Source organism: Mixophyes fleayi, chromosome 5 (assembly GCF_038048845.1).
Source record: "Mixophyes fleayi isolate aMixFle1 chromosome 5, aMixFle1.hap1, whole genome shotgun sequence".
In the NCBI taxonomy this organism is placed as follows: domain Eukaryota; kingdom Metazoa; phylum Chordata; class Amphibia; order Anura; family Limnodynastidae; genus Mixophyes; species Mixophyes fleayi.
The window spans coordinates 171,061,731-171,084,088 of NC_134406.1; the positions used below are offsets into that span (position 1 = coordinate 171,061,731).

Consider the following 22,358-nt stretch of genomic DNA (forward strand, 5'->3'; position numbering starts at 1 on the left):
ATGGGACGTGAGCAGAATTCAGCGTTACTTTAGTAAAAAAAATATTCCAGAGGCACATTGCGTGGATATTTAGGGATTTGAATCTGCCCCAATATATGCTAATCTTTTTTACTTTTTCAATACTTGTCCATTTTGGAATGGTCATTCATTGAAATCTATATTTAAAAAAGGCTGATTTTGAGGGTCAGCAAACAGCTGCATATGACAAAAAAATGCTATTTATTGTAATCTTTTCTATTTTTTAATACTTGTCCATTTTGGAAGGGTCATTCAGTGAAATCTATATTTAAAAAAGAGTGTTTGTGAGGGTCAGCACGCAGCTGCACACCACAAAAAAACACTATTTATTCTAATCTTTTCTATTTTTCAATACGTGTCTATCTTAGAAGGGTCATTCAGTGAAATCTATATTTAAAAATGGAGTGTGTGAGGGTTAGCACGCAGCTGCACACCCCAAAAAAACGCTTTATATACTAATATTTTCTACTTTTCTATTTTTCAATACTTGTCCATTTTGGAAGGGTCATTCAGTGAAATCTATATTTAAAAAAAGGGAATTTGTGTGAGGGTTCTTTCTGGGCATTTTCGGCATTCAGCGACTGCATTTAGAACATTGCAGTGGCTGCAAAAAAAAATTAATCTGCCATGCCACCAACTGAAGCAAGCCTATTGGGTGAATTCAACTTAAAAAAAAATAGTGTAAGGTGCAAGAGGTAAAAATGTTGAAACGCTATGCACACACTAAATTTGAAACTTTATACAGCAGGCAATATGGAGAGTGAAGAGGCAGTAACAATTCAATGTCGTTAGATGGACAAAAGCATCAGTAGATATTTAAACAAGTAAATACCTAATTGTAAAGAGCTACCTAATTTGCTGTTGTAATATAAATAAATGAGGATGCTGTGAGATGCGGGTGTCCTGCACCCATACTACAAAAGTTCAAAGATTAGTCACACAATACACTGCCAGAATATTTATCGGTTGCCAAGAGCATGGCTTTCATTACCTTGCTTTACTAATATGCTCTGTGCCATAATGCTGCCCTTCTGAATCAAACCAGGGGACTCGCAAATATTTATGGGGAGGGAGGGCTGAAAAATCATTCCCCCGGTGGAAAGTTCATCCAACCCCAAGGTAATGGGGACTGCCCAAGACTTGTAGCAGAGTCGGTCCTCAAGACCCATGTATATAAATATGAAATGTACATAAATAATATATATATGTTCTATTAGTGATGTGTAAGAAATATGTAAAAGAGGTAGTTGAGATAGGCCCATAGTTGCCTTTTTTTATATGTAAGTATGTATAATACTTGATGCAGATTTGGTGGTCCAAAACATATATTTACAATTCAATTGAAAGTCCACATTCTGAGAAATTAACAGGACAGATTTTGGACCTGGCAAATAATACATGTATACATGGAGATATGATGGATGATTATTTATACTATGTGATAAATTTAGAGAATCATAAAGTATGGTTAATTATTTTTTTAATTGAATCAGAGAAAGCAAATGCACCAATGGCAGATTTACAAAATCCTTCATAAAGACAACAGTGGAGAACTGCAGACAGCGGCATTAGTAGACATTTAAAGAATGATGAGAAGGCACAATGTTAAATGGTGGAACTCAAGATGGCATTGTCCTTGGAGTGAGGTAGATATGTGCCATAATGCTGCCCTTCTGAATTAAACCTGGGGACTCATAAATATTTATGTGGGAGGGCAGAAAAATCATTATAGGCAATATCTCCACTTTTTCAAACCTGCAGTTTAGTAAATATACCGCCTTAGACAGTTGTCTTTGTATAACTAAAGTAGCTGCAGGTCTATAGGTGGTCCAGACCTATCAAATTTCACATAATCACATATACAAGTAATGCAGCATTATTAAAATGTGTAATACAAAGTGTATTAAGGTTTAAACTTGTCAGGTGCTTAATGGACAGTATGTTTAAACTCCTGTTCAATATGTATAGGGGATGCTGCTTATGATATGACCTTACCTTCTTACCTTTTTCTCCATCAGTGACAGCACAAAGGAACATGACGATTTCCAGCATCAGCTCCTGCACTGTGCACCATGTGACTGCAGCAGGCACATGACCTGTGATATCACAGGGAGAAAGGGATCTAGCTACTGCCTTACAAGTGAGATGCAATGGAGACAGCCTTTGCAGCCTGTGCAGGGGCTGTCACATCACATAGTACTCACTGCGGGGGCATCATCCATTCACAGAATATTGCACTACAATATTCTATGAATGAATGAATAAATGATGCGGCTGCAGTGCATAGTATGCAATGTGACAGCCTCAGCACAGACCGCCAAGACTGTCTCCATCTCAATACCACTGCACCACCAGACGGCCCAAAATACAATATAACTGTCCGGCCCAGGGGTGCATATGCCCAATGCCCCCTGACCCAGCCCGCCCCTGATTGTAGGTGAGAGTAAATAATTTGAATTGGATTCTGGAGGATATGTGGAGTCAGTGTAGGGATTTGCAGAATAACTAGGTCGATATGGAGCATTGAGAAAGTATGTTAGTCTTGCCACGCCATTTAAAATGCATTAAATTGGGGTAGATGGTTCAGGGGGATGTCGGAAAGCAGTATTCAAGGCTGTAAATTATGAGAAAATGGGTAGGAGTTTTAGTTGCATCTTAGGTAAGAAAAGGGCATATTCTGGGCATATTTTGAAGATTTAGGTGACAGAATTGGGGGAGAGACTCGATGTAAGGAATAAAGCAGAGGGTGAAATCAAGTGTGACATGAATGAATCAAGACTGGGGAGACTGAAGAAATGATAGTGTTATTGGCAATGAGGACGATTTGAGGGGAGGTGTGACTCTGAGAGGAGTGATGGTGGTAAGCACTGTTTTGGACTTGTTGAGCTTTAGGTAGTATTGGGACATCCATAAGGAGATAGCAGTGTGAAAGTTGGTTCCAAGAGTTTGTACTGAAGGGGAGAGGTCAGGGAAGGAGAGGTAGATTTGGGTGTTGTCAGTGGAGAGGTGGTACTGGTAGCAGTGTTTGGCAGTAGATTTTGGTGTCATCATCATTGGGGTAATATTGGAGACCGAATTAACTAATTAGTTCACCAAGAGAAGAGGTGTACAGTGTAATAAGCAGAGGGCCAAGAACAGAGCACTGTGGTACCACATACCTCACATCTTTTACTCCTGCATCTGCGTGATCCAGTACCATTTTACAGTATTGAGCCATATACTGTAGTTGTAACATATTTATCTAGCACTATTTCTACAGGAATTCTTTATTAATATTAACTCCCCCTCCTGTGAGCCACAACTTTAATTTGAAAAGGTAAGACTTGTGCTATGATAAATTAAATAAATTATGCTTCTTTTGGTTCCAGTTAAAAGAGCTCTTCGGTTTAGATCTTCAGATCTTTCTTCAAAATCAGTTGTATTCTATACCATATGATGGTTCAGCCATGATTTGTAAGGTGTTAGAATTGCAAGAATGATCATAAAAAAATGTTTCAATTCTCAGAAAAAAAACCTTAAGAAAACTAAGACCATATTCATATCAGCACGAGTTTGCAGAGACAAAAGTATAGAAAAGTGAAAAAATATTTAAGAGGAGCATGAGAGGGGACCCAAAGTTTCTTTCTTAAAAGAAAAAGTAAAGGTAAGCCAGCTAGTAAACAACCTGATAAAGGGTGACAGTCCAGAATTCAGTTGTGGGGACAGGACTTGAACTTTCAATCAAGTCTTAGTAGAACATATTTTTTACAAATGGGTCCTTCCAACAGGAGGAGAATTAAGGAGGAGTATTAATATCCAGTATGTAACACTCAAGCAACTCACTTGGTTCACAAACAAGAGACATTTTAAGGGTCATATTCACCTATATTTCTGGTGAAAAACTGGAGACTTCAGACTAGCAGCAGATTTAAATGAATTAAACAAAAATGTATACGTCAAGGTTTCAACATAGAAATTCTATTGACTATAGTGGAAATCATCAGACCAGGACATTAAGGGCCAGATATAGAGTTGGATGCAAGTAAAAACTGATCAGCACAAAAAAAACTTTTAGCCAAGGATCAGTCTCAGTTTGTACGACTGAGATGGATCTCCCCATTGTACCACTCTGTGCTTAGACAGACTCTTTGTCATTCCCACAGGAGCAAGGAAAACAATTGCTACATGGATTAAGAAGATGATTAGCCTCTCATACAAATCAGCAGGGAAGGATCTTCCTTCAAAAATTAGAGCCCATTCAGCAATGGGTATGTCATGATAATTACATAAGTATGCTGCCATGATAGATACCAAGAAAAAAATATTGTTATCAAAGTAATTACCATAATTTGTGTCTATACATGGCAGCATATATTTCCCTCCATAATTGCAAAGTATGGAGTCTGAACAGGGAAAGGAGCAGCTATTCTTTCAGTATAAGGTTCTGTCCTAATTGGAATGAGTAGTGGATTAGCCTATGGGTACTATGTGCTACCATGTAAGGACAACAGGAAAGGAAAATGATGGTTAGTGTCTTGATGGTAGTTATTTGCTATGAGAAGCTGTCAGAAGAGATCATATGTATATATATATATATATATATATATATATATATATATATATATATATATACAAGTTAACCCGTGCATGATACTCATGCATTCTAGTCAAATCAAGCTACTTAAGGTGTTAAAAAGGTTCTTGTCATGCATTTGGGCCATAGCCCAGGCCTCAACCACCAACCACTCCCCACTGTCACCCCCGGCAACCACCAACCACTCCCAACAGTCACTTTTCCTTCAAGAAATATATATATATTTTTTTTAAATCTTTATAAACACTTTTAACAATTAACAAATTAAATTAACAAATTAAAAACATCTTAGTAAACCAAATTTCAGCCCTTTCTGAATTTTTTTTTCCACACACACTAAGAATTTAGTAGGTCAGTGTATAACTCCGCCCAGCAGGTGGCGCTGCAGCTTGGTTTTATTTTTTCCACACACACACAGACAGACTAACACACGCCACTAGACATTTATATTATAGATATATATATATATATATATATATATATATATATATATATATATATATATAAGCTCCGTTTTACAAAAAAATGTGCCAAGGTATGTCGGGTGTGATCTGACCACTGATTTCTGCGCAAACTGGCACTAAGGGAACATGAGCACACCAAAATATAAGTTATAGCTCCATAATAGTTTTATTCACTTCTTTGTGGCCTACAAGATGAAACATACAAGCTCCAAAGATAGCATATTTTATTTGGACATAAATTGAATTTATATGGATGATTTAAGTTGTCAGTGCATATTAAGAACAAATAAAAAGTTTATGATATTAAAGAAATAATTATTAATGGCAAATAAATGTATTTGTTTTACTACCCAGCCCAAGCAATTTCTTATCTTGATGAATGGTACATACAATCTGAAATAATCCTGTTCAGTGTATTAGCAATATAAAAATATAAATGATACAGAACAAAATAAACTATTTCAAATGTATTAAAAAGTACAAGTTAGTTCCCACTTTCAGCAAGCAAGTGAAGTAGTGTTGTGTTTGGACAACTTTGGCAGCCCTCTTAGGTTTCCATTCCCCATTAAAATACAGGAATCAGGGATTATTTTACATAAAGTAATAAGTAATACTACTTATCAGCCTTATGCTTGTACTAGGAGTGGAACACTGCTGCCCCAGTTTCACCAGTCGGTTTGTTACACATCTGCAGGAGACAATTATGGATAGATGACTGTAGATGAATAGGAAGACACAGAAGACATGCCACTTAGTCCCTCATATTTATGATCCTGTGGCAATGCATTTCATTGGTTCATGGTGTACCACTATGCCTGCGCCAATCAAGTAGTTATAATACATAACTTGCAACCCTTTGTTCACCAACAGAACTATCACGCCAGTTTTTCTGTGATGCAGCATAAAAATGTTATTATAGGCGTTATTTTCTCCTCTACAATGTCATCTCATATGTCACCAGCTACATTGTGGAGCAGCTATAATCTTCCAGACCTCATACCACTGTTGAATGAAAATGTTAAAATAGCCAATGACCCATACAAACCTTATCTTCAAATAGCTCCTTATTGCATATTTATCACAATTATACCACTATCATATATTGTGCCATTGATGTTAAGTAATATAATGCACAACTATTTAGTAATATACTACAACGTGTAGTGTGTTGTGCTGTGTGCATGTGAAGGGATGACAAACATTATTTTTCTCCATAGTTAAAACAAAACTTACAATATTAGCAGTGAACATAGGATAGTAAAAAATGATTATGTAATTACAGTGACATCAAATTTACTGAAGGCTATAATAAACATTTTGTATTCTATATATGCAACAGAATGGGGTCCATGCACTGGTATTTATACACAAATAACTTATTAGAGTTTCAGTGTTTTTTTTATATATTTTGAGCCAACTAAAACAGAACTGCAAAATGTTTGTATTCTTATGAGTTGTGGATGAGTACATACAAAACAATCGTCTTTTCTAAATATCTTCTCATGGCCAATGGATCATTTCAGGATGTAAAAGTCTTCAATGGTGGTGACTTAAAAAAACAAACAAAAACAACATTGATAATAAAACATGAAAGATTAAAAGGGGCTAATAAATTAAACTTGATCATACATTAAACAGATTGTAGAAGAAGTAGAATTACTGCTTCCTTCCAGCTCATCACATTAAAAATGGTGATATCACAATATGAAGTTAGAAAATGGGTCTGGCAGATGCAACTCTGCCAACATTTAAGTGATTCAGCTGTCAGCATAGTGTACAGTATGTGTAAGAGTAGTGCCAGCATTACACATGTGACTTCAAGTACAGTATCACCAACAGCAGCAGTTAGAGAATGGAGGGTTCACGTATCAGGTAATTTACAGAGGGCATGATGGAGTACATTTTCATGGACTATAATAGGTGTGCATTGTATCAGTAACTGCCAAGAGTGAAAGGAGAGTGGGAAAGGGAGAGGGAGAGGGAGAGGGAAAGAGAGAGGGAGAGAGAGAGAGAGGGGGAAAGAGAGAGGGAGAGAGAGAGTGAGAGAGGGAGAGAGGGAGAGAGGGAGAGAGAGAGATTTGGGGGATTTGAATAGCTGAGTGAAAGACTCAGTAAGGCAAAAAAATAAGTGATAAATCTGTTTCGAACGTGTTTCATTTTCAGCACAATTAACACTCTGGGCATCAGGAATGCAATCCTGGACTTGTGATTTTCGTACTGCATGTAATGAGAATCTCGGTGTGGGAGAGAGGAGAGAGCTAAGGACTTGACAGCTTTGTAAGGTCTCATGATTCAGCTGAAGCTCCCAGTTTGCCTCGGGCTGCCGACTAGGGAAAAGAGACTGTAATATTGGCCAACAGCCTCTTTAGAAAAGGTAAATACTTATTGGTTTAGTGGGAATATCCCAGAGGACAACAGAGAAATGGGTCCTTATTTCTGAGCGTTGTTACTTATATTTAGTTCTTTTATTTATAAAGAACCCGATGTCAGTCAAGAAAATGCCATGTATTTATATAAATAGTTATACCTTATTAAAGGCGCAGTGTTAAGCCCTTTTTCAGTTTAGCATAATCAATATAAAAATATAAGGATAGAATGTAGTAATTTATAACTTGATATGGAAATGCATTGTATTTATATTTCATATCTACTCTCACACCCAAAAATCACATAGAAGTCTTTTGTATTAACCTATTGAAATTGACACTTTCCGTTAATAAATTTAGAGCAAGACCTTAGTATTAATAGCCCTGCATAGTTTCATACCACAAAAATAGCAATTAAAATCAGTGTACACACGCATCGTACGTCAACACTCATATTTCCTATAGTACTGTAATATTTAACATTATGCTCTTAAGATATCCAGTATAAAAAATAAGGATCCATTAAAACATAATTTATTCAGACTGCTGTTCAGAAATGTTATAGCATTGTTCTGAGAAATCACTGTTTCTTATATCCCTATTTGTAATCTTATTAGTAAAACGTGACAGTAGAGGCTTATCTGTGACACTGCATTTTGCCTGTGGCATGGTCTGTGCAGGAACAGGCGTCTGGTAATGAGAGTCACATCTGCATTGTAGCAGTGAGACAAGATTTCCCGGGAGAATTTATTTTTCATTGAACAAATTTTTTAAATGCTAACAAGATTGACATTAAAATCGAAACATGCTGCACCCGGATGTAAAAGAATATATACATTTCACCCTCCGTATCAGTTTTAACTTTTAATGCAAGGTGGAGCATTTTCGTGCAGTTTTGCTGTTCATGAGGTGTCATAAATACTGCATGCATGTGCTAAATATAGATACAAGGATATCATTAATGCACAAGCAGAGGGGATTTGAAATCACATGAGCTTACTTAGAGCGTCTTGCTCTCATAGAAACACCCTTTAAAGCTGGAATTGAGCAATATTTCCATGATAACTAATATGCCATGATTGACCATTTCAAATCGGCTAGCTCGTGATATAATTGTGACTTATTAGAAATATATAAGATTAGAGCATCTAACCTGCTTTAACTATACACCAATGTGATACAATACATTTAAAGGTCACATATAAATATCATAGAATTGAAATAAAGGGATCCTTATCTCTCATCGTCGATGATGCAGTACAATACAGGTATTTGTGTGTATGATCTTCACCTTACTGACAGTGTAACCTTTCTTTTCCTAAAGAGATGCCTGCCTTTGTTATAGTGCATTTATAGATCAGGAGGCACCAGGGAGATGCAGAATGAAATAAACCTCTTGTACTGGATGTATATTATGTTAGTTTTCTTTTGAGAACATACACGTGACATTATAAAAGAAAAATACAGTTAATGGACATAAAGCAAATGTACTATATAGGAGAGGATCAAATAGCGTGTTGTTGTTTCTCTCTGACTTGCTGGCTTTTACTGGTTAAGCTCACAAAGGGTTTCGTTTATGCTTTCATGTGTATACACAAGTATACTTCTCTTAGACATCAAGAGCCTATAAACAGAAAAGGTTAGAGCATTTTCCTCTGCTAAATCAATAGAGCTAGTCTCCTCGCAAATTCAGCAGAGGTGCCTTATTAATTATGAAACGACTCATCTGATCTCAAGAACAGGCAGTATTCTACTGCACCTTTGCAGTCTTAATAGTGCTGACCTTTTGTTCAACAAAAGCTGTTTCCCCCACATTCAGTCTCTCTATTTTTAATTTGTAACTGCCTTTCTCTTTCTCCATCTCTGTTTCTCTGACTTCTCCACCTAGTCCCTGTCCCCACACACCTCCCCTACGTTCCTCACTTTCCCCTACTGTTACTCTGTCATCCCCTCTCCCACTCTTTTTCTGCCCCACCCCCCCCCCCCCACCACCTCCTTTCTATTCCCCTCTCTCTCTCTCTCTCTCTCTCAAATGTCATGCAAAAACTTTCCCTGATGGATGTTTAGTACCCCTATTCACAAACCGTCCAAGTATTCTGAATTATATATATATATATATATATATATATATATATATATATATATATATATATATATATATATATATGTATGAAAACAGTATTTAGGAAGCCCCTGGCTTCCCAACATTTGACATTAGGCATCAAGTGAGTATTACTGATAATTTTCTATAAACATTACACTTTTCATAGCAAATATAGAACTATAATAAAAGACACACTTTTTGAAACAATAATTTTATTTAATATCTCATACTATACTTTGTAGCAAATATTTTTTTGCTGATTTGGGTTTATAATAAACTTTATTTTAAATTACATTTATTTATTTTAAAATCAAGGCTCTTTTTTTTTCTTTCAAAATCTTGTATTTTATAACTATTTGTACGGTTATACATTTACTCCCCCATTTGTGGTTTACACCGTTGGATACTTAATAATATGTGTAACACCTAAATCAAGGAAAAAATAAAGGCAGTGAACTTTGAAATATATCTTGGCAACAGCAGATAAAGCTAAACTCCCTCAGCAGTCCATACATCATACTTGCCCACTCAGAAACGCATTCATCCATTCAGCCATTCATTCTGTAACGAATTTATCAGTGTTCTTCTATTCGATAGATACAACTTCTCATTGCTGTACGTAGAGCTGTTCTTTCCTTGGTTACATATTTGCATTGTAATGATGAAAACATGATTCTGTGGAGGGGGGTTATGGTGAACATTAGATTGTGATTTGACCATATGTTTCACAAGTGAACATCTACAGCACATCTTCCATGTGTGACAGGTCCCTTGGCTTGTATTCGGCATGTTGTGGTTTATTCAAAGAGGAGCCCATTTCCGTTTCTGCCTCGTATTATTATTGTTATAATTATTATTATTACTGGTTGGCCGAGGGCCTTTCCTGAGTTTCTTTTGCAAAGAAAAAAAGGGCTCACGGTTTCTATTTTGCTGTTTGAAGATGTAAAGCTGAGGTCCGGATCTGGCTGTTGTTGCTCACTGTTTGGTAACATTTGGCAAACTAAACGAAAATTAAAGAATATTATTTTTCTTTCCCCACAATCCTAGAAGGTTATTTTCAAACGTCACAGAGAACACAAAGTCCCCGGAGAACGGATAGATATTTCCTCTAGAAATCCAGCAGGTGGCGAAACTGAGTGCGGATTCCTGAATCTTTGGGTCTACTAGAAGATCCAGGTAAGTAGAGCAGATAGAGACACCATGAGCAAAGGCAGGATGGCAGGATGGACAGGTCTTGGGCTGGCTGATCCATTAGATCCACCACACATTTGGAACAAGCTGCCTTCAATGTTGAGTTTTTTGGAATCCTTTTTCAGTTTCTCCCACATGTCTGTGGCCCCTTCATGACAATCTGCGAGCACTGTGACAGCACAGACATGAAATTCATTCCAGTATCTGAATGAAACATAGCAAAGGGACAATATTAGTATACCCCCATTTCCTCTCACTGCGGCCCATGATATTCTGAAAGTGCTTTAAACACATTCGTTTGGTAAAATATTTAAGCATTTTGGCTAAGAGATGTCATGAGATATAAATAATGTGAAAGTTGCAAGAAAATGAAAGGCAAACCCAATGGGTGTGTTGACTTTTGCGCATGCTCAGTATAACGACCCCAGAAGGTGGTAGTGAAAATGTTTCTTGCCACTTCACGTTTAATTATATTAAACATTTCCATCTGCTGATTCTCTGCTATTAAACATAACAGTTGAAAATAGCATGTGTAAATTACTGGAAGGGGAAACAACAAGTAATATATCTTTGTCCATGCAATACGAGTTTAACTCTACTTGTCCGACCTTTTTACATATTAATTGCACGTCTCAAACTATGTTTTTACAAACCATTTGGGTTTAAATTTGACTACATTGCAAATCCTATCTGAAATCACTGCTTTTACACAAATAATTAGCACGAATTATGAAGAAAATATTTTTCTATCATATATCATTCCTCATTTGAATTCTGTAGTACAAGAAAACCTCAACCAATGGCCCAAACAGTGTTTCACGATTAACAAGAGCGCTATAAACTGAGTTATTTCATACCACCTATATCATATCGATTGTTTAGCAGATACCCTTGTGTGCTGCCATTTTCAGCATCTCTTTTTAGACACGTGGGGTTCCTATCTGTTGTGATTTATCAGCTTAGATCAAATTGCACTGGTGTAGAATTATATTTCAAGACCAATATATCTGAAGGATTCAATGATATGCACGCGTATATTCCCAAGGGGTAAGAGTTTAAAATAGATCTCTAACCCCGTGCATCCCTTTATCCGCAGATCTGTAATCTCGCCCATGTTTCCCTCCCACCTTCTGTGCGCGGTATGTGTGTGCTTCTGTGAGTGTCTGTGCTTTTGCCTCCCTTGCTATGATCTAGACAGGCGCCTGTGTGTTTTGTTGTAAAGTAATCCCATAGAATCTAATTTATGAGCACTCCAAGACTGTTGTAAACTACAATTCTGCTACATTTGCCATAAATAATGAGATATTGAGATGCCAGGAAAGCTTAAAGTGTCTCTCTTACAATACATCGGCTGTAATTGCAATTCCCAATGGAAAACTAGATCTTCCTAAATAATTTTCCATAGTCAAGAGCAAATGAAAGAAAACATTATCAATGCATTTGACCCAGGTTGATCCAAGATATGAACTCGTTTTAGGTTTTACTACATAATGTTTTAAAGGGAATGGTAAAATAGATTAACTATTTTGGTTACATTTTCTCCCTTATTACGTCAAATGAGCTACGTGAATTTATTAAAATCCAGGAATAATAATAATAATAATCGCATAAGAAAATAAAGTTAAAATTATATTGATACACGTTATTGTACACTATACAATCTTAACGAAAACAACATACTGTTAAGAATTATAACACAGGTCTAGCCTTTCAATCTCTGCAGTTGGTTTGGCTTTCTTAATTTAGCTCCAATAAATCATTTTACCCTTTACTAGACGCCACTAATCTGACACATAAAACGCATTTTATACAAGTGTAGCTCTTTATTTTGAATTGTAATATGTATATACGATGCATTTTACACATCTATAATCCTTTTGGGAATTTATTACTTTAATCCAAAATTAATGTTGGTACATTTGCCCGATTAGTCCTTGCAGAGTACTAGTACTGAATTTCGAGTGATCATAACCATTATCCCAGTCATAAAGACAACACACTAGCAATGTTCCATTTTAGCTAATCCAGCAAGGAGTGGCTCTGACTATTCCTCAGAGATTCATATATGTACAATACGTTACTTGTACTGTAATTGCATTGAGAGTAAAGTGTTTTCTTATTTTAGGATTGTGTAATGTGAATGCAAAGGTTGGCCATACAGGCGCCTAATATGTGTTTTTCAATGGAGAGTTGGTGTTTTTTGTTGTCAAAAATTAAATTTATTTTACCAACAGCAAATTATATTTTTTTAAAAGTGAACCAACCTTTGTGCATTATTTGTTGTTTTTGATTCATAGAAATATATCCCAATTAGCCGCAAACTATCACTGCCGTGCATATGAAACTATTTTACTAACATTATATTAAGGAACTTGGAGAGGCCAATGCATTTGGCTGTGTGTGTGTGTTATATCTGATGTATGTGACTTTTCAACATTTGCATGGTAGAAGCCAGTGAGTAGATGAGCCTTGCTTCTCAACTTCAACGTCTGGTTTGGGGGCGGTGCTTTTCGTGGGACATGAATGGTGCATCAAGTCATTCATCATTCTTTAAAAACAAGAAGGTAAAATAAAACTAGCATTGGCAACTTACGAGCAAATGGTGTTGAGGTTTTTCTCTTCGTCCATGCCTTGCGAATAGGTTTCCATTTTATCGCCCATCGCGAGCATACAGTTGGAGAAGCCCTTAAAGACCGCATCACACTTGCCAGCTGCCCTCACCGCCTGCACCAGGTATGCTGGGAACAGAGATCAGCACCACGTCAACAGGACAGCTCCAAGATCTGTCTCATGAACCCTGACTTATACTACGTTCATCATTTGTATATTAACCGTTCACACATATATAAGACTATTGTTTTATGAGCTTGCAGAAAACAAACTATTTATAGTTCCGCATTTGTGATCAATTTAAGAAACACTGTCAATTCAAGATAAGAGGTGTTATCGTTTAATTCTAGGTCCCAAAGATAATTATGACAATTGTTATGTACATTCATGATTAGGACAATTCTTTTAATATTTGGGCAGCTTGTCGTATGCACCATAGCCACACATGTTTATTGAATATAAAATATAATTTTAATTCAAGCAAGAAACTGGCCTGTTTACTATTAGTGATAATTATCTTAAAATGTCGTTATAATTGTTTTTGAGCAAAATTGTGCTCATCAAATGTTCTCTACTGTATGGAAACTGATATTTATAGGGATCATATATGTAATCATTTATATTGCAATGCCGTGAAGTACAGAACATATAAAAGCCTTTTAAGCAATAAATGATTCTTATTTTAACTAGAGGTGAAATACTAAGTAATAAAATGTTTCCTAGTCAATTTAAAAAGAAATTAAACACAATTCCACACAACACACCAGACATGAATAAAACATTATCTTCAACATTAAATAACTGCTAAAAGTGGGTGGAATTAAATCTGTGTTCCAGAATGTATCTTAGTGATGAAACCTTTAATATTCCCCATGTCGCATTTCACAGAGTATAATACTATTAAGATTTGAAAACAGATATTACACATAAACATTCCCTTGGATTCGACATAGAGACGCCTTGATTATACAGAAGATACTGCAGTGATCAGACAGTGAGCCATCTTTGAGGGGGCGGGGGTATACTTTTTAGATGCAGTTATGCTGTGGTATTTCTGTGTGTATGTAAGGAAAGGGATTGGTGCAATACTCACGGATATACAAAATTCTAGGTCATCCAGTACCTGCATTTATTTAACACTAGAGAAACGCACACTCAGCCGTGCACATACACAATGTGGAAGGCATGTTATAACATTTTAGTGAAGCATCATAACAGCACAATACCGACATTAAATTTTAGATCTTATTTTCCATTTCCTCTAACAAATGCATTGAGGCATCTATCATTAAAAATGCATGCACACATTACCACATTCCTTCTATCGTCTGCTCTAGCAGACTCCAGTTCACGGGAAGAAAAAAAACACAGTACTGTGGCTCTAAAAGCAAACCGATTTACTAATTATTTCCATTGTCTACACAATGCATGCATAAGCCTGATCTCGTTTTGCCCCTAAAGAATCACGGTTTTATGAGGCTTACATGTAGTGATTCATTAATTGTTCTTAAAACTAATGTTACTTTGATTAAATGTACTTATTACACTGCACGGTGCCACAGGTTCGCTGTAAGTGGGTCATTTATCAAAATTTACAGGCCATACTGGTGGCTCTGATGTGATCAATAAATAAAACCCAAGGTGTGTAATTGCTAAAGCGATCGTGTAGTAAATTAGACGCTAGGATATGGATCCAAATTGTACAGTCACCAGAATTGTGATTTCACGGCAGAGAGAAATATTAGCTGTAAACCCATAATTAAACTGGGATATGTAAGTCTTGAAAACGAGCACCCAAATGTGTCAAGGTAACAAAATAGATATCAGGGTGAAGGTGACACCCTCTTCCTATATGTGAGAGAGAGTAGGGAAACTACAGCCCCTCCCTCTTACACTGCTTGTATTCCTGAAGTCTGGGTATTGCCATCACTCAGCCTCGTAGTATATGACGATGAGTGTGTGTGGATGGCACACTGCAGCTTTGAAACCATCAGCCTTAGACCAACAAATCAACAGTCCATGAATATGGATGCAACACAAACAAACAATCTAGATAAACACCAAATGCTCATACATCATGATGGGGTATTACCCACAGAAAGATTTCTGAAATGCACCGTGTTTGATATGCGCATGCGTAACTCTGTGGAGCATAAGAGTACCGTGGACCGCACCGATTTTCCAGACATTTTTTTTAACTTGCTAAAAGCAGAACGAAGACCTTTCTTGGATCTGACAAATTGTTCTGCTGGTGACCCATTTATTAGGTAACTAGGTATAAAAGAGTTAATGCAGTTACAGATTTCGCCTGAACAGCTTATATGTCAGTGCTTCAGCTGCACCCACACACTTTGCTGCTAAAAAGAGCCATACTGACACCCAAGATCCATGCTAGCCAAAAACGTTTCTGGGAAAATAAACAAAATTTGTTATTTAGAGTGCTGAGACTGCAGGGATGGGCCTTACCCTATAACCTTTACCTGGCTACATGTTTTGCATGTGATTTAACGAAGAAAAATGAGAATACATCATTACTGTTTGAGTGCACTATCTGTATAGAGACAAAACTATCATCTAAAGCAGTATCCTTGTGCAATACATATACTGAATGCGTCAAATAACTACTGTATCTACAGAACACACTAATATTGGATAATGCAAAAACCCGTGAAAATATAACTTCCAATAAACACCATTAATATATTTGTATACAGAGTAAAACACACATCGGGCTCCAAATAAGTTTAATATGCAAGTCTAAAGTATTCATTTAAAAATAAAATGTATTTACAGTTGCTTTTGTTCTAAAAGCCTATGCATTATTTCCAAAGATCCAATTCACCGGGAAACACACCCTTTATATAAAGACAGTGCAATCCATCTTTAAATTATAATGGATTTTGCATCAATAAATGTCTATGTTCCATTAAAAAAAAAGAAATTTCAGCCAAATACCATCTTTGCCTTTATGTTTACATCAAAATAAATTGTTATATAAACATATACAGCAGCTATCGTTTATATGCTGGTGGGATCACTTTTAATGCACGAACATAGATGATTTTAATAATTTATACATACGGTTTATATGAAAGGGTTTTCAGTATTTCTACTAAAAGATAAATAAGCAGGTACTGGAAGAAGTGCCCTGAGCAACAATAACATGATAACGCTGTTCTCAGGTTCCAGCCACTGCTCCTTTTGTGCAATTAGCAAGCACTCTCAAATGTGTTGATGTCTGCAGGTATAGTCGCTAATGTCATTACTGGTGTAAAGTCAATTTTAACGCCTCAGATCAAAGTCACAAGGGTGCATGAATTGAACAGATCATGATAACAACTGAGGAACGTTTCCATCTCCCTTTCAACGCACAACAGCTACCTGCACTTAATAAACAGCTATTTTTTCTCACTTATTGTCCCGGGGTTCATTAGCTGGGATTATTCTGTGAGACTGTACGTTGTTAAGCACCCAGGCTGTCTTAATTGTGTCTTCATTTGTATACATTTTTTTTTTTACTGGAAGTGCTAATTAAAAAAATTCTTTTCAGTCATCTGTTCACTAACGATGTCCAAGGCCGTGTAGCAAAAGAAATGTTAAAGCTTCTGCCACTGAGGCCCATTTTCCACAGGGTTACAGAGAGGATATGCCAAGTAGAGCAGTTTCCAGCAGCCGGTGTCGCAGTGAACTGACTGAATGTAATCCCAGGCAATATTGTATGCTCCCCAGGCACTGTCTATGGAAAATATAATGGTCTGTTCCCAGTCTTCAAGCGTAAATATATTTGCAAGAACATGTATTTATTTGGAGACCCAGCCTCCATTACAAATATAATCCAATGCAATCAAACCGGTACAATGAAATACCTACAAGCACTAGGATATTTATATTTGAAAGATAAAGAAAAACTTTAGTTCAGTGTCATCTCATTACATCCACCGTATCTAACTATACTGAGATATATATATATATATATATATATATATATATATATATATATATATATATATATATATATATATATATATATATATAATTTTACATCCATTTTTGGTAATTTTAGAAACACCTTACTCTGTCGATTTTCACACAAATTGCCTTCAAGTATGACCAGTATATACCAGACTAGTAACATGACAAATACACCGATTTTTTATCTTACTTTTTATTTGCATTTTCGGAGACTCGAATACATTTATGTCAAACACATTAATTGTTTAACCATTTTTTTAAAGGCATTAATATATTTTGAAATGTTATGTCATGTAATACAAGTTAAAAAAAGCCCACAATGTTTATAATGCATGTTTTATCGCAGAAATCACATACCTTTAAATACCCAGTGCCTTGTTATTTCAAACTGCTAATTTATTTTTCTACTTTACTACAATTCTTTCTCCTCTTGTCCATTTAATATTGCGAGAGGATTAAATGAAGGGATAACTTGACTGATATTGTTTTGGATTCGATTTTTAACGGATTGTATAGCTATTAGAATAAAAATGACAGAGCTGAAAAGCCACTTACCTAGCTGCACAGCAAGGACCAGTAGAATATATCTTCCGTTCAGATTAACTCCCATCCTACATTGAATAAAACCATTTGAGATTGTAGAGCTTAATGTGTTACTTGGGAAATCCTGGGTGGGGATTGAAAACTAGGCATTGCAAACAAGTTCCAGCAGCTGACACTTTGCAGAGCCGGAGAGAGAAGGGAGAGGAAGGGAAGAGAGGAAGGGAAGAGCTTGGGATGGGTCACACCATTTGGAGAGGGGAAGAGAGAGCACAGCCCCCGCCCACTTCCCCCTGCCTGGACCTGACACAAGGAGGCTGGCGAAGTACCAGTTTGCTTTTATATGTGCCTTGGAATAGGATAAACATAAAGTGCTAATAGATGTTGCGATTCTCCAGATATACCCACATTACGAGAGGCCAGGATAGGCACCCACCATTTCTTTGGCAAAATAGGCCGTCCCGCTTGTGGAGGATGGGTTAACATTACATATGAGTTATAGATACTCTGATATTTACTCAGTTTTCTGGATAGTCATAAACTCTGATCATTTAACATGAATTTGCTAATAAGTAAAATACATATTTCTGTATTTCAGCAACACTCACAAACAGGAATTGAATGCTGCAATAACTTATTCTGCAGCATAGCGTATCTGAGTTCCCAAAAAATACAACAAAATTCCCCTTCTGTCTCTTCTCTCTCATTTTTGTGTATATATTAAAATTATTTAACCAAATTAGTCCAGTACTGTGCTTTTTATCACTGCACTTAAAAATACTATTCTTATTCTGTTTGTATGTACAAATATTGTTATAAACCCAATACTCCACTCACCTTTCAAAAAAATATGTAGTATATATGTACAACATGTGTTGTCATCTCCAAATAGCTCAAATGTGTCTTTTACATTAGATATATGTAGGAAAGTATCCACACAATGCTCTCAATACCAGGGTCATGTAAAGAGACAGAGACTATTAGGATACAGTGCTATTGAGCAGATGAAATGGAACAGGTTGGAGAAGTGTAGAGGCTGTGAAGGGAGCCTGTGCCACTACAGGGAATTGCTGCCAGTGAAAACACTGACTCTCCAAAGCCCTGAAAGTTACCCCCCTCTCCTGTCTGGGAGGAGCTGCTAGCAAGATGATGTAATCGATCTCTGAATCTTATCAACTCACTTTTATGCCTTCATATTGTATTGTTTTGATTATTTTCTCAATCGTCATTGTAGTGCTAAATGAAATATCCTGCTTTATTTGATTGACAGCTCATTTTCTATCTATCTATCTATCTATCTATCTATCTATCTATTAACGGAACAACCTGTTAATCTCTCCCTCTACCCACTTTAAACAACACATTGTAAGGCATTTGAAGAATTTATTGTTTCAAACATACTATACATCCCTTTTTACTCCATTATTTCTGAAATGTTCTATTATAAATCATTTCTTTACATATAGCCGCAGTGATCTAGTTTTCTCTCTCCCCCCTCTCTTCTCCGTGGTCTCCTTGACAGTCACTCCAAAGCAGTCATTGATTCCCCCTCCCAGACCTGGCTCAAGCAGCTCCTGCAAAGGATCCTCTGTTGTGACGTCAGCCAGGGAAAGTGAGAACTGATTCCCAAGCACCTGCCCTGCTTTCTAATACTGCTTCCCCCAAACCAAGAAGACCCGATGTGTTATACTTGGCTTCTCTTGATTGCTCACTGTCGGGAAAGCTAAAGTGAAGGGGGAGCCTGGGTGGAAGGCGGGGGAGGAGGGAATCCTTCCTGATCAAAATGATAAAGCACTTTGTCCTGCTAGCTTGACGTAAGGATGCAGCACAGGTAATAAGAGGAGAAACAAATGCCCTTGAGCCGTTTCCACCCTCCTACTCTCATTCTCAGCTCTCCTGTTTCTTGTCAGGTCTTCAATCTAGCATATCTTCTTTTTTCTACTGTATCCCTTAAAATGTCTATTCCTTGTAACTAAGGTTTATATCATTATTCTGAATCAGATCTCTCAAAAACACACCCTTTCTTCCACTGCCTTCACTTTCCCATGAATCTGATCTTATGTGAATGAAACACGAACAAAGACCCCTGAATTCCCTATCAAGATGTATAACATTACATGTCTGTAAGATAATTTATTTAAAACGTCATATTGTTTGCAACAAACTAATATTTCCATTGATATTACTCATTAAACAACTCATGTATACCTATTTGTGTTATACATATACATATACCTTCAGTTATTTTGTTTGGTGTCCTTCCTCATTCCTCTCTGCTCATATGCTGAGGTTACCCCAGTATTCATTTGCTTAAACAAAGTCTTTCACCTAGTTACAGCCCCAAAGTTTCCAGTGCCGCATTGTATAGTCTTCTCCCTTCTGCTGCAGTCTAGCTGCTCACAACTAATTAAGTCCCAGGACAGTTCTGCAAGTAGCAGCTGTTTCCTCTGGGCTGTCTTTAGATATTCAGGGATTTGTGTCCTTATAGGTTTCTGCTTAGAGATTTTAATCCTGTTTTATGATCTTGCAGGTTAACACAAACAGTCATTTCTTCCCAAGGGGAACTTTTATTCACTAAATATAAAATGTATGCAGAATTAGACATTGCTTTAGGCTCATTTTACCTAAATCTATTTTTACATGGAAGCTAATAGTGAAATAAATAAACAGAAATAGCTTGCTTGCTCGAAATGAAATTTACATCTTTGATCATAATCATCATAAGGTCAATAAAAATTGGTTTAGCAATTATTGATGACAATTGTTTTTTTGTCCGATGGAGAGATAACAGTAAAAAATCCTTTTAAAATGGCAATAAGAATTACTTAAGTATATTTACATATTTTAGCAGAACATTATGTAGTCAAAATTAATTTCCAATAGATGGACTGAGCAAAGTATTGTGGAGACACTAAAGAGGTGAGTGGGATGAACTAAATGGTGCAATCAGTAGTAAATACTGCAGCTGAAATGCAAAAGTCTCATGATTTTTTTAACTCATAGGTTGCAATCATATATCTGATTGTAGAAGTCACGCTAACAGCCTCTTATTACTTCATCATCATCAGCTATTTATAGTTCCATAGCCCTGTACAGAGAACTCAACACACATCAGTCCCTGCCCTTATTGGAGCTTACAGTCTAAATTCCCTGACATACATAGCCAGAGAGAGAGAGAGAGACTAGGGTCAATTTCTATAGCAGCCAATTAACCTACCAGTGTGTTTTTGAGGCATGAAAGGACATCAGTGCACCTGGAGGAAACCCAGGCAAAAACATCCTTGATTTATATAGCGCCACTGATTCCGCAGCGCTGTACAGAGAATTCATTCACATCAGTCCCTGCCCCATTGGAGCTTACAGTCTAAATTACAAACTCAGCACAGAAAAGGCTGGGAATGGTTGGGAATTGAACTCATGTCACCAGTACTATGAGGCAGAAGTGCTAACCACTAAGCCACTGTGTTTGACAGGAACAATGAACTAATTATTTCATTTACAAACTGTTCTTTTCTTCTTCCTAAAAGTAACTTTATGATCGTAGCTTAATAATGTAATTATCCTTTCAAAGGAATGTTACTTTTCCCTGTCACTATCATGCATAGGGGAGAATAAACCAATCATTAAATAAATAAGTATAAATCAATACACTTACAGATGGCTATTAAATGTGATCACACAATGTTTATTTATGATGCTTTCCAGCCACTACACTGAAGAATGGACAATGTGGAGCTAGGGCCTATGCCACGGGTGCACAAACTTTTGTGGTCCAAGAGCCATATTGGAAGTTTGTACCCATTTGATGAGCCCACAGTAAAATGTTAAATTATTTAAACATTCAAAATACATAGAATGTAATTAAGTTATGCCATACGTCTCAATATTGTGAAAAGTACAAGTGTCCACTCTGCCACAAAATAATGCAGCAAGGGGTGTAGTCATGATTTATAGGGGGCATAGTCATGTCATAATGGGTGTACCAAAACACTACACTGTAACACATTTGCCCCCCACCCTTATCTCTGTAACACATTTATTTCCCCCAACTTTCCCTGTAACACATTTGTCCTGTACTCGCCTAAATCTCATTCTTCCCCTCACCTCTGTAACACATCTCTTTGCCCCACTCCTACAGTAGCACATATCTTCCCTTCGCCTACCCCTACAGCATTGTGATCCCAGGACCAATGTCTGTATTCTTATCATCACTTTACTTACCTTCCTGTGGTGAAGACAAGGCAGCATCAGCAAAACCGTAATCCCATTAGACGTGCACATTACAGTCTAGCAGTGACACAGAGTACTCTGTTGTTATATGATGTATTGTGATTTGCTGCCAGACTGTCTGACCTTACCTGCAGCCACTGTGAGAGTCCGTGCGATGGTGACCAGGACACATATAAATGATACTGTATATATATGTATATATATATATATATATATATATATATATATACAAGTTAACCCGTGCATGATACTCATGCATTCTAGTCAAATCAAGCCACTTAAGGTGTTAA

At 36.7% G+C, this 22,358-nt stretch overlaps 1 protein-coding gene across 1 annotated transcript; it reads right to left on the minus strand.

The window, feature by feature from the left end:
* Positions 1 to 9,720: 9,720 nt before the first annotated feature.
* NRN1 (neuritin 1) lies at positions 9,721 to 18,054 on the minus strand. Its single transcript, XM_075213019.1, has 3 exons — positions 17,854 to 18,054; positions 13,310 to 13,454; positions 9,721 to 10,920 (listed from the first exon to the last, which is right to left on the minus strand). The coding sequence occupies exons 1-3, from the start codon at positions 17,906 to 17,908 to the stop codon at positions 10,689 to 10,691; spliced, it is 432 nt and encodes a 143-aa protein (XP_075069120.1). The 5' UTR covers positions 17,909 to 18,054; the 3' UTR covers positions 9,721 to 10,688.
* Positions 18,055 to 22,358: the final 4,304 nt, after the last annotated feature.